The following is a 17,198-nucleotide window of genomic DNA, read 5'->3' on the forward strand; positions in this document are numbered from 1 at the left end:
CCCTCTCAAAACTGTCCCTGCCATCTTATTGCGTATTGCTCACTCCTCCTGGCAGTTGACTACCAATCAAGGCTTGCGGTGACGTGAGAACTCGCTCAATGGTGGAAACGAGTCCGTCGTAGAGACCTTGGGCAATCTGCTCAGGTACCTTTTCGACAGCATATGCCAGAGTGAACTCAAGGTTGTTGCCGATGTGTAGCCAGGAAATTCGCGTTTCGCTGAAGGTCCAGTTTTGCTCCTCTTGCTTTGGCTGGCAGATTGTATATTCAGTGCCTCCAATGTCAAGTTTACTTCCACCAATTCGTGTCGGCACATGGTTGATCCAAGATGTAGCTGCGGTCCCTGCGGGCCAGTCTGTGCATTGCTGAGCGATTCGACTGAAGCCAAACGTCTCGAAGGGGATACTATCCAGCTGCTGTTTTTGGACCGCATGCACGAGGTCCGCATACGTCGATGATGGGTCAAGTCTGATGCGCACCGGCATGGGAGTCGAACAACATCCAACCGTGTCCATAACAGACGGACCAACCTCCGCACGGCCAGATACAAGGTCTACGAATACGACGTCATTGCGCTTTGCATGTCGAGCCAGCACAAGGGCCCACGCTGCTTTGACAACGCTTGCGCAGGTCGAGCCTTTGGGAAGATTCTGGCCTATTTCCATGATCTTGGGGCCTATCACTCCGGCCCGCCAAACATAGTCCTTGTCTTGAAGTGTGGTGTGTCCAATGGGCGTCATTGTTGCATCCTTGAGAAGCTTGGTCCAGTATCTGGATGCCTCTGGAGTTCGGCGCTTCTCAACCTGGGCGATGTACTGCGAGAATGATGTTACCTTTTTGGTTTGGCCATTCTGATAGAGATCCTGGAGGGTCGACCACAACTTCGTTATACACATGCCGTCCCACACGGCGTGAGAGAGGCGGAAAAGGATCCGATGTTCCCCACCCTGCTTCCTGGTGGTGCAGATGGCAATGTCTGCTAGCGGTCGTCCGGGCTCGAGAGGTTTGAATCCCTCACGCTGTATAAAATCCTCGGTCCATTTGTCGATCGTGGCGTCGGTGGTATATGTTTCAACGATTGGTGTAAACGCCGGTATCACGACCCGCTTCCATCTTCCATCCGCCACAACAAAACCCGTGTGTAGGACCTCGATAGTGGTGAAGAGCTTCCTGCAGGCATTCGCCATCCTCTCGCCAACCAGTGGCTTTGTTGCATCCAGCGCAAAATAAGTCATGCCGACATCTGGGCGAGCGACATGGTAGTTCAACATCCACTCCTGGATGTCTGTCACGGCGGATGACTCCTCTGGCAATCCATTCAAGTCATAAGATGTCTCGTCTTCGGTCGTTGCTTCCAAGCACGAAGATAGAGCCGCGATGCTTTGTCTTTGCAACAAGTCTCGGATAGAGACGGTCATGCCTCGCTGGCGGCACGCCGCAACAACATGCATTGCCGCCACAGAGTCACCTCCTAGTTGGAAGAAATGGTCATCAGGCCCTATGTCGTCCGCGTGGCAGCCAAGCACCTCAGCATATGCTGCACGGAGCTGCTCCTCGGTTGCCGAGAGTGCCCTGTCCAGATCCCTCTCTACCCTACTGAAGGCTCCGAGTTGATCTCGGCTCAAGCTGTCGAGGATTGCGCGGGTGGCAAATCGATCCAATTTTCCGGAAGCATTAACAGGCAAATGGCTTGACATAGGCACAAAATAGCCGGGGACCATGTAGGGAGGAAGGTCCTGGAGTAGAGCTGCACGTATCTTTTGTATCATTGCAGTTAGATCCTGTGTGGGCGGTTGGACTGCTGGTGGCAAGCCGTACTTGTCATCGTAGTCACTGGCCCCAATTTCAACACCTTCCTGGAGTTCGATTGCGGCCACGAGCACGGGATCGGCGGATGCAGGTGTGTCGCGCGGTCTCACCAAGTCCACAAAAGCGTGGGAGATCTCTGGATGAAGCTGGACAATACGACTCTCAACCTCTCCAGGCTCTACCCGTTGCCCCCGGACCTTAATTTGGCTATCGCAACGGCCCAGGTAAACCAGTGAGCCATCTTCATTCTGCTGCACGAGATCGCCAGTACAATACATGCGACTACCACGCTCAGACAAGAGACCAAGCCGGGCGAGAAATTCCGGGTCCGACACGAAAGAAGCTGCGGTTTTGTCTGCGTCGTTCAGATAGCCTCGTGCAAGAAGTGGCCCCTGAATCAAGAGTTCACCTGGGGCTCCTACCGGGACAAGGCGGTTGTAGTTGGACGGATCGACCACCCAAGCAGCGCATTCGGCGATAGGAAAGCCAATGTTGGCCGCGTCCCGCTCCTGTTCAACCACGCTGATAACTGACTCGACAGAGCATTCACTCTGTCCGTAGGCGTTGAGGATCTTTGCATGTTTTGCCCACAATTCCACCACGGCAGGCCTGACGGCCTCGCCACCAAGTACCAACGTTTCAATCCCAGGGACGTCGTGCGGATCAATCAGGGATGCAGCAGTAGACGTCAGATTGACAAAGTTGACGTGCATGCGACGGATCGTACGTGCAAGCTCGGTCATGTCCAGGCGCTGGTCCTCGGATGGAATACATGTACAGCCCCCAAAGATGAGCGTTGTAAACATGTCTTCAATTACGACGCCAAAGGTGTGCGAAGCAAATTGAAGAGCACGGGTATGGGCGCTGTTGCCGAACAGGGTGCCGTGGCTTAAGATTCCCGTGCAGAGTGCCTGATGCTCGAGAACGACGCCCTTTGGCGTACCAGTGCTGCCCGACGTATAAACGATCCAGGCTGCATTGTCTGGAGTTACACTCGTCCAAGGAAGGCTTGTGTGTTCTGGGAGCTGCTCGACAATAGATTGGTCAACCACAATCGGATGTGGCATGCCCTGAAGCCGCTTTGCTTGCACCTGGTCGACTAGAGTCACACGAATGCCAGCGTCTGCGACAATTGTTTCGATACGGCTCAATGGGTGCTGCGTGCCTAGTGCCACCACTACACCGCCAGACTGGAGAATGGCCAGCATCGCCACCATCGCCCATAGCGATTTATCCATACACACGCCGACAGTCACTTCTGGCCCAACTCCGAGGCTGACCAAATGGTGGGCTAACCGGCAAGCAGCTTTGCTCAACGCTGCATAGGATAGTTCACCATCCCACGATGACACGGCCTGTGCATGTGGCTGTCTGTTAACCATCGTCTGCACGAGGTCCTGGATACAAGACCGGTTGGGGGCAGCCTGAAGGACGGGCTGATTCCATCTTCGAATCCTCTCTACATCAGCCGGTTTGAAAAGATCAAGGTCGCCGATAGCAGTATCGCCGTGAGTTTCCAGCTGTTGCATCATATGTTCAAACTGTGAGAGAAGCGCCTCGACCATTGGCATTGGAAGCACCCCGTCGTCGTATCGCATCTCGACATCTACTGTCCGGTCGGCATTGATGGTGCATTGTACCGCGAGTGCGTATCCACCAAAATCCGCCATGTCAGTGGCAAGTTCTTCGAGGCCGATTGCTAGGAGAGGATCGTTATCCCTGTCTCCCATAGTTGGTTGTATGATGAATAGGTGCCCCGGGTCAAAGTCGACTCCTAGACCAGGCACCGCAGCACGGATATGCTGCATACCTGTGTGCAAGAACGGCTTCATCTGTTCACTTTGCCGCCCCATAGCGGCCAAGAGATCAGAAACAAGTTGCGTACGATCGAGACATGTTCTCACTGGCACAGTGGCAAGGGTGGGCACAACTGCGTTGCTGATATCCAAAACCGGGATGTCACGGCCGGAGAGTGCAATAGCTGAGGTGGCCTCAGTACTACCTGTGTAAGTAGCGACCGTGATAGCCCACGCTGCTCGCAAGAGAATCACGACTGGCGCTCCACTGTGTGGCCTGCTGCGCTGTACTCGCCGCCGTGAGAGGCTATCGGCATGTGGGCGGTATAACGGGTGCGGGAGCGGGGGAAAGCGAGCCAGATGAGCATCTTCCAGTTGCTGCTTCCAGAAGGTAGCCACCTGTTCTTTGTCTCTCTGCTGCAGATATTTGATGAACCGAGGGACTGGGGGCGGGGGGTGGTACTGTCCTCCTTTGTTTTGATAAATTTGAGCAAGCATATTGAGCGTTAGACTGTTTTGATAACCGTCGTAACCGCTGTGATGCTGAGTCCACACGAAGTACTTTGCCTCATCTTCCACAACTCCCACGTGCTCGACAATCGCCAGACGGTGTAGCGGTGTTCCATAAGCAAAGGGCAACGCTTTATCCTGTGCTAGATACGTTTGCAAGTTGTTTGCCTGGTTCCAGTCTAGGGCTCTGCGCACGACTACCTGTACCGAGCCTGACCGTGCAGTGTGGTAAACGATGCGGGTCCGTAGAATCGGGAGAGAACTGATAAGTTTTGACCAAGCCTCCTTGAAACGTGCCATGTCGACATCTCGGATGCGGAAGACATTCTGCGCAACGTACGCACCAGGCTGCTGAGCTGTCACAACCATAAGGCCATCCTGGAGAGGCGTCACTGGGTATACATCCTCAATATCTTGTGGTGCGACATCACATCGCTCGGCGATTCCTGAAAGCCATTCCTTCTGCATTTTTGCATCTGCATCATTGAATCCGTCCCAAAGCTCGAACGGGGCCGGATCTTGCTCGGTGACTCCTGTCACGCTATAATTCTCAGCCACGCGAGCCAAATCCGATAATCGTGGGTTTTGGAGGATATCTGCTACTCCAATTCGTATGTCTACTCCCTGTGCTGCAGCAACAAGACGCATAGCGGTGACGGAGTCGCCTCCGAGCTGGACAAAATGGTCATGAGCGCCTACATCGGGCGAGCACCCCAGCACTTCAACCCAGATACGGCGGAGTTTGTCTTCCATGGGCGACAAAATTCTGTCCTCGGGGCTTTCGGTTGATTTCTCAAACACCCCGAGTTTTTCGCGGCTCAGACCCGCAAGGATCGTACGAGTAGCCTTTCTATCCAACTTGCTCGATGCATTGAGTGGCAAACTCGTCATCGGAACGAATTGCGGCACCATATATCGCGGAAGGACCAGCAACAACTCAGCCCGCAAATTTCGAATCATAGCACTAAGAGCATCCGTCGGCCGGCGCACTGTTTGCGGTGGTAGGATATCCTCCTTGTCGTTTTCGTCGCGGCCGAATTCATGAACGTCGATTGCGGCTACGAGCATCGGGTCGTCAGACGCACTACTCGGCCGTACCAGATCGACACAGGCAATTTGAACTTCCCGTTGGAGCCGGACTATATTACTCTCAATCTCCCCAGTCTCTACTCTTTGGCCACGGATTTTGATTTGGGTATCGATTCGACCAAGGTGGATTAGCGAGCCATTGGTATTCTGCTGCACGAGGTCTCCTGTCCTGTACATACGACGCCCCGGTGATATGCCAAGCTGCGCTACAAAGTCAGGATCCCATACAAAAGCCTTGGCCGTTTTGTCTGGATCGTTGAGGTATCCTCTTCCGAGATGCGGGCCTTCTACTAGGAGTTCTCCTGGTATCCCAATGGGAACTAGACGGTTGTAGTCAGATGGGCTCGTAACCCAGAAGCAGACGCCAAGCGAGAACCCGATTGTATACGAGTCGCGTGGTTGCTTCATGGGCGCCGAACAGCTGATATCAATGCAACATTCCGCTGGGCCATATGTATTTATTATTTTGGTGTATCCGAGCCATTGTTCGACAACCGCGGGACTAACGGTTTCGCCGCCAAGGAGCCTGCATATTTTGAAAAGGGACCCTGTCAGTTATGGGTTCTCTTATTGTTGCTAAAGCGGAAGAGGGCGTTGATAGCAACTTACAAAGTCTTGAGCATAGGCACATCAGTTGGCCGGATGAGTGACGCAACGGTCGGTGTGGTGTTGATAAGGTTAACGTTCATATGGCGGATGGTATCGGTGAGCGCGTTGAGACGCTGGTCCTCAGATGGAACGCAAACACAGCCTCCAAACACCAATACAGACAAGATATCCTCGATGGCATTGTCAAAAGTGTAGGCAGAGAACTGGAGGGCTCTAGTATCAGCATCAAATCCGACGCGAGGACCGTGCGCATAAAAGCTGCTGCAAAGCGCCCTGTGTTCGAGGACGATGCCCTTTGGTACTCCAGTACTACCAGAAGTATACACGATCCATGCCGCGTTATCGGGAGAAACGCTATCGCAGACTGGCCTTATAGTCGCAGGAGGTGGCAAACCTCCTAGGAAGGCGGCGTCCACGACAACGAGGCGTGGCGAGATACCCTCCAGTCGCGCGAGACGTGTAGCCTGTTCTGTGTCGACCAGGATGATGGATATATTTGAGTCACCCGCAATGGTCGCGACTCTCATGAGTGGCTGCTGGACTCCTAAGGGCACCACGACGCCACCTGCCATAAGTATCGACAGTATCGACACGATAGCCCAGCGCGACTTATTCATGCACAGCCCAACGGTGACCTCTGGACCAACGCCGCAGTAACTAACCAAGTGGTGAGCGAGCCGGCGAGCAGTGCCGTGAAGAGTTGCGTAGGAAAACTTCCCATCCCACGCGTCGACGGCTTGAGAACCTGGATTCTCATAGGCCGTTTTTTGTACAAGCTCGTGGATGCAGACCTGTCTAGCTAACGGGGTGTTCTGATTCCATTTCCGTACAGTATCGGCGTCAGCTGGACTGAAAAGGTCAAGGTTGGCCATGGAACCTCCACGACCGTGGGTCTCTAGCTGCCGGATAGTATGCTCGAACTGGGACAGAAGGGCCTCTGCTCTAGGCTGCGGGAGCGCGTTGTTGTCATGGCGAATTTCAATGTCGACCGAGTCAGCGTTGACCGTACAGTCTACGGCGAGGGCGTAACCGCCAAAGTCCGGGTTTTCTGCGCTTTCTGTTATGGCTGTGTCAAGCTTGAGGCCAATAGCCTCAAGGCTCTGAATTTCACCTTTTGTGGATGCCGCCTGTATAATGAATAGGTGACCTGCATCAAAATCTGAGCCGAGCTCCGGCACTGCGTTTCGAATCCTGTGCAGTCCAGCATGCGCAAAAGGAACCATTTCCTTGGCTTGCTGATCTACAGCAGCTAGGAACTCGTCCACAGACTGCTCCATGTCCATCACTATTCGGACCGGCACTGTTGTGAGGGTTGGCCCAACGACATTAGCAATGCCTAGGACTGGGGCATCACGGCCACTTAGAGCAATATTCACTATTGCCTCGTCGGTCCCAGTGTAGGTCGCTACAGTCACGGCCCATGCTGCACGCAAAAGGACGCCCAGAGAAACTGTTGTGATGCTGCTGCTGCTTCTATCTCTGCGGTACTTCTCTGAGAAGCTGTGGAGTCGAGTTTGGAGAAGACCCCTGGCATGTGGTTGATATGTCGAATATGGGAGTGGGGGGAATCGGTTTAATTGGGCATCTTCCAGTTGGTCTCTCCAGTATGTGGCTATGGCGTCCTCGTCTGTCTGCTGTATGTACCTGATAAAGCGCGAGACCGGAGTTACAACAAAGCTGCCTTCCCCTCCCTGGTAGATTTGGACGAGCATTCGCATGACAAGCAATAATGACCATCCGTCATATGCCGCATGATGCACAGTCCATACAAAGGACCTGCTTGTCTCGTCCTGGGCAATCGCCAGACGATGAAGAGACGTCCCATAAGCAAAGGGCCTTGATTGATCCTCTGCCAGATAGCTGGGCAGGTCGGTGACAAGCTCCCACTCTGGTGCCTTCTTCACGACGACCTGGACGGAACCCTGAGCAGTGTAGACAATGCGTGTGCGGAGGATCGAGAGTTTGTTGCTCAGTAGTTCCCATGTCCGTTGCAGGCGTGAAACATCGACATCTGCTCCCATCCGGAAGACTTGCTGTGCAACGTATGCGCTCGTCTGCTGGGATGTAGTCGCCATCAACCCCTCCTGTAAGGAGGTTGCGGGATACACGTCGACAATCTCATCAGGTCCAGCAAGATCTTTGCATTGCTTGGCTAGGGTGGCAAGCCATGCCTTCTTCTTTTCTGCATCTACATCGGTGAAGCCGTTCCAAAGCGCGAATGGCTCTGGATCCGCTTCCGCCGCGCACGCTGCTGTAGCAGTGTGCTCCTTTGACACCCGTGCCATATCCGCGAGGCGTGGGTTTCGGAGAATCTGCGCAACCCCAAGTTGCATTGGTATTGGCGCCGTTTGCGCTGCTGCAACGAGCCTCATAGCCGTTACCGAGTCTCCCCCGAGCTGGGAGAAGTCATCGTTCACGGCTCCAATCTCCCCTTCTGGAATACCAAGCACTTGGGCCCATAAAAGACGAAGCTGTTCCTCAGTCTCTGAGAGCATTCGGTTCTCAATCGTACTCCTTCGGTCAGCGGCCAACGCTCTCAGCTGTTCGAGGCTGAGACCTTCGAGTATTGTCCTTATACTTTGCCGGTCTAATTTGCCCGATGCATTCACCGAGAGGCTCATTGGTATAAAATATGTTGGAACCATGTAGAGGGGCAGAATTCGAAGAAGCTCGGAGCGAAGCTCTCCTAATATGGCTTTCAGACGCTGCGAAGGCCGAGAAACGGGGTCTGGCAACTCTGCCAGGTCAAGGTCATAGTCGTCCTCGGCGTCGCCATCATCAAGTCCGAACTCACTTGGAACCTCCACTGTAGCTAGGAGCATTGGGTCCGAGACGTTCTGCAGCTGCACGAGGTCTACGCACGCGCATTGAATCTCTGGTTGAAGACGCACAATATGACTTTCGATTTCCCCAACTTCCACGCGCTGGCCGCGGATTTTGATCTGCGTGTCGAGGCGGCCAAGATACTCCAACAAGCCATCGTCGCTGTTCTGCCGGACAAGATCGCCAGTTCGGTACATGCGGCGTCCGGGTGGTAGAAGAAGCGAACTAACAAAATGCGGGTCAAGCACGAAGGAATTTGTCGTCTTTTCAGGGTCGTGTAGGTATTCGCGAGCAAGTAGAGGGCCTTCAATAAGCAATTCACCTACAGCTCCAACGGGGACAAGGGAGTTATGGTCGAGCGGACTTGTCACCCATAGACGGTTCGACACAGGAGAGCCAATGATAGGTGCATCTTTCGAGCGGAGCATTGGACCGTTTATGGCAGAGAAAATTGAGCACTCGGCTGGCCCATAACCGTTGAATACATTTACACGTCCCAGCCAGGGCTTGGCGACTGCGGGCTTTACTGCTTCGCCCGCCAGAACAATGGTATTAAGTGACGTTGGAGCGCTATCCGGATTGAGCAATGAGATAACAGTCGGCGTGAAGGTAGCGAACGTCACTTCTAACTCTGTCATCGCAGATGCCAAATAGTCTGTACGATCCCTTTCTGAAGGGACACAAACACAGCCTCCAAAGGCCAAAGTGGTAAAAATGTCCTGAATGCTAATATCAAAGGTAAAGGCAGAGAACTGGAAAGTTCTTGTCGAGGATGTAACGACGTAACGGGTTCCCTGGGCAAGGATACCAGTACACAGAGCTTGATGTTCCAGGACAACTCCTTTAGGAACGCCAGTACTTCCAGATGTGTAGATTACCCATGCTGGAGTGCTTGGGCTTGCCCGCGAGAGCCCAGGTTTGCGTTGGACTGGTAGCGAGTCCAGAAGTCTGGCATTAACAATAATCGGATAAGGGACCAGGGCATTGAATCTCTTTGCCTGAGCGAAGTCGATAAGCGCCACAGAGATCTCGGCATCAGCAAGAATGGTCTTGATCCGGGAATTAGAGTATTGTACCCCAAGCGGCACAACAGCACCGCCTGCCCGTAAAATGGCAAGCATTGATACAACCGCGAATTTGGATTTGTCCATACACAGCCCAACTAAGATCTCCGGACCAACCCCAAGCCGAACGAGATGCTGCGCCAGACGCCCGGCAGTGGCGTCTAGTTGGGAATACGTGAGTTCGCCATCCCTTGCGCAGATTGCCAGGGCATCAGGGTTTTTTATCATTTGTTTTTCTACAAGCTCAACCAGAGACGCTTGCACAGCATCCGGATATGGCTTGTTCCAGCTCAGCAGTTTCTCTTTGTCTTCCGGGCTGACAAGGTCGAGATTTCCGACTGCGGCGTTTCGTTGGGTAGCATTCAAGGCCGCGCCTGGAAGGTTATAAGGGTGTAATTCGCGTGTAACATGTTCCAGCTGGGACATCAGAGCCGTCGCCCGAGAGGATGAGAGGACTTTTTTGTCGAATCGCATTTCGATATCTATTCCGGTTCCACCGGCATCGAGCGTGCATTCGACAACTAGTGCATAGCCTTCGAAGTTTCCTCTATCCCCCGTCACCCTCTGGAGACCAATCTCTTCGGCGGTTACAATATCCTCCGTGCCAGGATGCACAAGAAATAGGTGTCCAGGATCGAAGTCGTGACAAAGGCCCGGGACTGCACGTCGAATATTAGCAAGGCCAAATTGTGCGTAGGGCGCCATGTCTTTGCTCTGGGAGTTGATGGAAGAGAGGAAGTCCACGACAGCTTTCTTCCGATCAATTTTGATCCTGCAGGGAACGGTGGTGATAGTGGGTGCAGCCACGTCTTCAATTCCGAATAGGGGCATGTCGCGACCCGAGAGAACGACAGCAAGCATGGCCTCGTCGCTTGCGGTGCGGCTGGCGACAACCAGAGCCCATGCTGCTCGTAGAAGAATAGCAAGTGACACACGGCCGCCATGTCCGCTGACTTCTTCTGGCCGGCCGAGCTGCTCGAAGCGGTGCCTCAGAACACCATCGGCGAACGGCTGGTATGAGGTGCTGGGGACTTCTGGGAACTGTGTCAATTGCGCATTTTCAAGTTCCTTTTTCCAGTAAGTCTCGGACCGCTCCCGCCCTTCGTTTTGGGTGGTTTGTTCAAGGTACCGAATAAAGCGTGTAGTAGGAGTTACAGCATCGCAAGTGCCTCCGTGAAAGACCTGAGAGAGCATCTTAAGCGTCTTAAAGACAGTCTGGCCATCGTATGCAGAATGGTGAGCTGTCCATACAAAATATCGCTCGCTCTGGCCTTTGGTGGCCTTTTTGCAGTCATCGACGATGGCAAATCGATGTAGGGGCGTGCCATACGCAAAAGATGCTGCCCGGTCTCTTTTGATAAATGTCGAGAGATCAGATGCGCTAGTCCACCGAGGTGCATCTCGTGTCACCACCTGTACCGAGCCTGAGTCGGGCGCGTAGACAATTCGAGTCCGCAGAATAGGTAGTGAGCTTGCAACGTTGGCCCAGGCATTTTGGAAACGCTTCAAGTCGACTTTCGAATCGATGCGGTACACATGTTGTGCGACATAAGTCTCCGGGGACTGAGTCGTCATCGCCATCAGGCCTTCCTGGAGTGGCGAGGTAGGATATACGTCTTCCACGCGGCTCGGAGGAACGGTGCACTGGTCAGCCACGCTGGCCAGCCGCGTTTCCTGTTCCCCAGTGCTCGCCGAAAGAAATCCATTCCACAGCTCAAAGGGCACAGGGTCTTCCTTGGCGGCTCTCTCAACTGCAAGATCGTAGCCATCCACAATCCGCGCCAGGTCGGCCAGTCGTGGGTGTTGAACGATGTCGGCGACGGAAAGGGATATGTCCCTCCTCCGAGCAATTGCAGCCATGCGCATAGCAACCACCGAGTCGCCGCCAAGGTGCATAAAGTCGTCGTTACTACCAATGTCCGCTGCAGGGCGCTCAAGCACCTCGGCCCAGATTGCCTGAAGACTCTTCTCCGTCTCTGTTGATATGGTACCCGGCGCATCCTTCTTCTTGAACATTGCCAACTCGCTTTCCGTCAATGTTTCTAGCATTGCGCGCATAGCTTGCCGGTCCAGTTTCGCAGAAGCATTCGTTGGTAGGGATACAAAGGGCACAAAATGGCTTGGCACCATGTAGAGAGGCAGTTCAGCAACAAGCTTGGAATGGAGACTTTGCAACAAGTCTCTCAGACTTTCGGATGTCTCGTAAAGTATGCCTGGTACTGGATCCCCGTGAGAAGCTGCCTCGTTCATGTCAATTGCCGCTATGAGCATCGATGATCCTAAGGCATTATTGCGAGCTTCGACCAAATCCACACAGGTGAGTGGGTTTCCGGGCAGCGACTGTGAGATCCGACTCTCAATCTCTCCCACCTCAACCCGCTGGCCCCGGATCTTGATCTGCGTGTCCGTACGGCCCAGGTAGGTCAATGAACCGTCCTTATTCTGCCGAACAAGATCGCCTGTACGATACATACGCCGGCCAGGCGATATTCCAAGCCTCTTTACAAAGCCCGGATCTAGGACGAAGGCTGCTGCCGTCTTGTCTGGGTCGTGCAGGTACTCGCGCGCGATTGCTCCCTCGATAAAGAGTTCCCCCACAGCGCCAATGGGGCATAGGCGGTTGAAATCTAGAGGGTCCGCTATCCAAAGGCAATTCGCGGCTGGAAACCCAATATTCGATGCATCCTCCACACGAGTAATAGGCCCGTTGATTGTCGAGACGTGCGAACATTCGGAGGGGCCGTAGCCATTAAAACACTTCACACCCCCTTCTTCCAGCCAGGGCTGAATAACGGCAGGCCTTAGAGCCTCGCCTGTTAATACTATCGTATCGAGCGTAGGGAGGTCTCGTAGATCAAGTAATGATGCAATAGTCGGAGTCAACGTTGTAAAATTTACTTGCATGGTTTTGATGGCCATTCCGAGGTCGTCAAGCCGTTGGCTTTCCGAGGGGATACAGACGCATCCGCCAAAGCTTAGGGTTGTGAATATATCCTTCACGACAATGTCGAAAGTATGCGCTGAGAACTGCAGGGCCCGCGTCCAAGGTCCCATCTTATAACGGGCTGCTTGGACATGCATCGGGGCGCATAGTGTCTTGTGTTCTAGTACAACGCCCTTTGGAACCCCTGTGCTTCCAGAGGTGTGAACGATCCAGGCTGCATTGTCTGGCGACACGCTGGGCCAAATAGGGATCGTAGGTGGCGGCAGTTGATCCAAATAAGTGGCGTCTACTACGACTATGTGAGGCACGATGCCTTCCAGCCGGTTGGCGTGCACTCGATCTGCTAACAATATAGATATGTCGGCATTACGAGCGATAGTCTGAATGTGATTCGGCGGATGCTGATTTCCAAGGGGTACAACCACGCCTCCGGCTTGCAAGATTGCTAGCATAACGACTGGTACCCAAAGGGACTTGTCCATGCATACGCCGACCTTCCCCTCGAGTCCTACACCGAGACGAATAAGGCTGGCAGCCAGCCGGCTGGCTGAGTCGCCCAGCTCGGTATATGTTAGCTCTCCATCCCACGCGTAAACAGCTGGTCTGTCAGGTTGTCGCTGTGTCGTAGCCCACACCTGGTCGTGAACGCAATTGCGCATGACGGCGTATGGGCTTCCATTGGTGGCTACTATTTTCGCCTGGTCCTGCAAAGTCAGTCCCACGAAATCAGAGCAAGGCTTACCCGCATTTTGGAGCACGAAATTTAGACTGTCGCGGAAAAGCTGCATCATGTTGAGGGCATCTTCCCTTGATATCAGCGATTCCCACACATTGAATCTGAGCCCCAATCGGTGTCTGTCGATACTAATCGCCAGCGTGTAGTTGTACTATGAACGGCATGTCAGTTCCTGCTTGTGATGAGTCCTAGTCAGGCGTATCACGTACGTCCGACGGAGCCTCCCAAGACACGATGTCCACCGCAAATCCCGCCTTGGCAAGTTCTATTTCAGGCACTCCGCGTTGGAAGGACAGGAGAGAGTCGCCAAGTTGACCTGTCAAGCTCGCTCCCTGGTAAGGCAGACTGTCTAAGAAATCGCTTTGTGCACGCTCCAAGGCCTTGGCAATAGTTGTGTTTTCGCCAACATCAACACGACACGGAATGGTATTAACAAAGTTACCAACAGCATCTTGCAAACCCTTAATACGCTTCTGTCGGCCTGAGGTGGTGTACGAGAAGCAGACGTTGCTCGCACCGTTGTAACAACGCAGCATGAGCGCGTACGCGACTTGGCACGCGTTTACCAGTGTAGCGTTGGACCGATCCGAAAGCTTCTGAGCCAAATCTGGCGCGATGGGCATTTCTTGGTCGATGGTGTAGAACCCAGTCGGGCTCGTTTTCGAGCTTGGGCTGCTCAAAAAACTCCCCTCGGTGGCCACCATGTAGCGAGACCAATATGAGAGAGCCTCATGTGATGTATCAGGCTGCTGAGCTCGCACGAAATCCTCACATCGCATGTATTCATCCGCAGGAAGTGTTCCTGTTAGTGCTCGGAAGAGATCGCGGAAAAGGATCTCCATCGACACGGCGTCGACTATAGCATGCGAGATGATTAGTCTCACAAACAATTTATTGTCTGGCGCCTGTGCCAGGACTAAACGATGTGGAAATTCGGAGCCGTACGCCTCAAAAGATGCTTTGTTTTCGGCCTCAGAGAGTGGCAGGACGCTGATCTGGGGCTTGGTGTTCCTCCACACGACCTGGTCAAGTCTTCCAGGACGATCCACGCTCTCCACGAACATAGTTCGAAGAGCAGCATGCCTTTTCACCACCGCTGTCCACGATTTTCCGACCGCGTCAGTAGTCACCGCAACTGCAGGGTTGGTGGAAGATATTGTCGTTGCAAGCTGTAGCTGGTATGCTCGAGGATCAATGCTTTGGAGAGCGATGAAGTTCTCCTGCATGGGGGAACAAGGTCCGATGCCCTGGATCTCATCAAGAGGACCGCGCAAGACGTCGTGCAGCCCGTCTAAAGGGGGTCCTTTAGGCGAACCGTAGGAGTTCTCAATTCCATCGCTGGCCGGTTGTCTAGATTGGTGAGATTGTGCAATCCGATCGATCAAGTCGTCAAGACTTTCAGCTTGCAAGACACCGGGAATATCAACATCAATGCCAGCGTCATGACAATAGCCCATGAAGTTAATGGCGGTCAGGGAATCTCCACCCAGCGCGAGCCAGGTTTTGTGGATTTTATTTCGAAGCTTGTGTGGACTAATATCGAGAGCAGTGGCGGCGAAGCTTTCAAGCTTAAGCTTAAGCGGAGACAAATCGTCCTGTTGCTGCTCACTGGCGACGTGGTTTAGGGAGGGTTCCATGATGATTTGTGGTGACGATGATAACTTAGTGGTTCCGAGAAATGAGAATGAGTTGGATTGAGTGAAGACGATAAAGAGTAAGTATTGCGAAGGTGCATGGCGATGTTCGTGCTTTCTTGCAACACACGCATAGTGGGTCGGCAACCCAGTGGTATAGTACAATGGACGGAAAATAGTGGTACAATGCAGTGGACAGCAAATATGGCCGCTAGATAAGGTACGATGATCCTACAACGATTGACCGGTCATGTATTCTGTCCCGGGCTTGATAGCATGGCACCACCGTGGTGCCACAGTTCTGGGCGAGTGTGGCTATGAAGGAGGATATGAAGCGGGATATGAAGCTCACGTGTGGGTGGGTGTGGAGTAAGGTAAGGTAGAAAAGAGAGTTGTATTGGTTAAGGAAGAAGCTCGGTCCTCGAAACATCGAGGGTTTTACTAGTATCTATGGATATATGCCTGAGGCACGCACACGTGATGGTAAACTCGGCTATTTAGTACTACGGATGAAGCCCGAAATACTCAGGCAATCGTAGGAAGCATTTTATTCGACTAGTGTGAGATCAGTTATTGCCACATATGTCGGTAAAGAGTGAGAAGCTCATAGTCTCAAGGTATCTCGACAACAATTGTTGACAGTGATAGGCAACCTAATGTCAGGCATATGTCATAGTTTGGACAAAGACTATTATTAGACAAAACTGAAGTGCTTATATTGCTTTCCATTCTCTCAACTGTTGATATCCATATTTCTACTATAGTCATGCACACTTCGCATCCTTGTTCCCTTCACAGTAAATCTACGTCTACCAACATTCAAGAAGGAATCTACAGCCGTCTGCTATCCAAGGTTCTTGCATGGTCAACGAAGCGTCAAAGTTGTGCTCGCCAGGCAGCACCGATAGCATCTTAGGCACGTTGGGTACAATCTCTTCTATGCGTTTGACGAATTCTGTAGAGCAAGCGGTCGGAACCTATTGGATCAGATCCATCGATAATAATTAGCAAGGACCCCCGTAGACAGCCAACAACAATCACATGTTCTTGCTTACCACCGAGTCATTTTGTCCATGGATCACCCAAATTGGCGGGCAGCTCCTTTTCATCTCGATGCTACCAATGGTATCAAGCCGCGGATCGAGCCTCTGGTTCACCATCCGTGGCAGCCGACCCTGTTGTAGAATACATGCGACCAACCCCCACATCTCCATTACGTCTCCATGCGTTCGAACCGTACCCTTGGTACGCTTAATATACGATCGAATATTGACCTCTGCTTGTCGCGGCGAAGGAGGCCACGATCCTAGAATCTTTCTCGGCCGGGCCATCTTGAGCTCTGTAACATTGCCGTAGAGCGGCCCATAGAGCGACACGACGGCTTTAACAGCCGCGTCAGGGCGTTCAAGGGCGGAATGCAACGCAATGATTCCTCCGGCGCTGTGTCCAGCACAAATGATGTGGTCGACGTTCGGCCGCACACTCCATGATTCGGACTCGGCGACGCTGGGCAGAGCACCGAGAAACCAAGTCCAGAAGGCGTCCATGTCGTCCATAACGTCGGCGCCGGTCGCCTCGGGCAGGAGACGATAGTCAGGCGCCACGATCATGGCATCCTGCGATAAGGCGAACTCGAGTAGCCAATCCGGCCACCACGGCTCGTACAGGCGATCTCCAACGATGAAGCCTCCTCCATGCCAAAAGACCAGCACGGGGACATTGATATGGGCGCCGCCGCGTCGCTCTTCGGCCACTTTTCTAGGCGTTAGGACGGACGCCCAGATTTCATGGTTGGCAACCGTACTATAGACCAAATCTGTCCTCTGGAAACCGTCGAATTTGCTCTTTTGGGTACATGACATCTTCTTGTTGCTGCTGGTGAAACTTTGAAGCTGTAGGTCGGTCTTCGTCCTTAACCATGATGGTAAATGGGCGAATGAAACCGCCGATAAGTATATTCGCATGTCTGGCGTGGAATGGCCATTTACGCATAGGGATATGTGGCGTCAAGGGGTCAGAACTCGAGTGGTGCCACGGTGCATTTAAGAACCACATCGCGTGTAGTAGCTGACTCAGTACGCTTTGATTTACAGTTAGGCCTTGTGCCTTCTCATATATGTCTATCAGTCGCTGAGAGCGGTCAGCCTGGGGTATAAGCCATCCTTGGGTTTGGTGGGTAACATTC

At 53.1% G+C, this 17,198-nt stretch overlaps 2 protein-coding genes across 2 annotated transcripts; both read right to left on the reverse strand.

Annotated features, from left to right (window-relative positions):
* Positions 1-25: 25 nt before the first annotated feature.
* Positions 26-15,016, reverse strand: BP5553_05693 (Uncharacterized protein; the record flags this gene model as incomplete). Its single annotated transcript, XM_032014316.1, has 3 exons — positions 26-5,729; positions 5,813-13,530; positions 13,589-15,016. 3 exons carry the CDS (start codon positions 15,014-15,016, stop codon positions 26-28), a joined length of 14,850 nt encoding a protein of 4,949 aa, XP_031868997.1.
* Positions 15,017-16,141: 1,125 nt separating this feature from the next.
* Positions 16,142-16,933, reverse strand: BP5553_05694 (uncharacterized protein; the record flags this gene model as incomplete). The annotated part of the gene is made up of 3 exons (XM_032014317.1): positions 16,142-16,188; positions 16,254-16,816; positions 16,869-16,933. The coding sequence occupies 3 exons, from the start codon at positions 16,931-16,933 to the stop codon at positions 16,142-16,144; spliced, it is 675 nt and encodes a 224-aa protein (XP_031868998.1).
* Between the last annotated feature and the right edge of the window lie 265 nt (positions 16,934-17,198).

This window comes from Venustampulla echinocandica (assembly GCF_003357145.1).
Source record: "Venustampulla echinocandica strain BP 5553 chromosome Unknown scaffold_3, whole genome shotgun sequence".
Classification (NCBI taxonomy): domain Eukaryota; kingdom Fungi; phylum Ascomycota; class Leotiomycetes; order Helotiales; family Pleuroascaceae; genus Venustampulla; species Venustampulla echinocandica.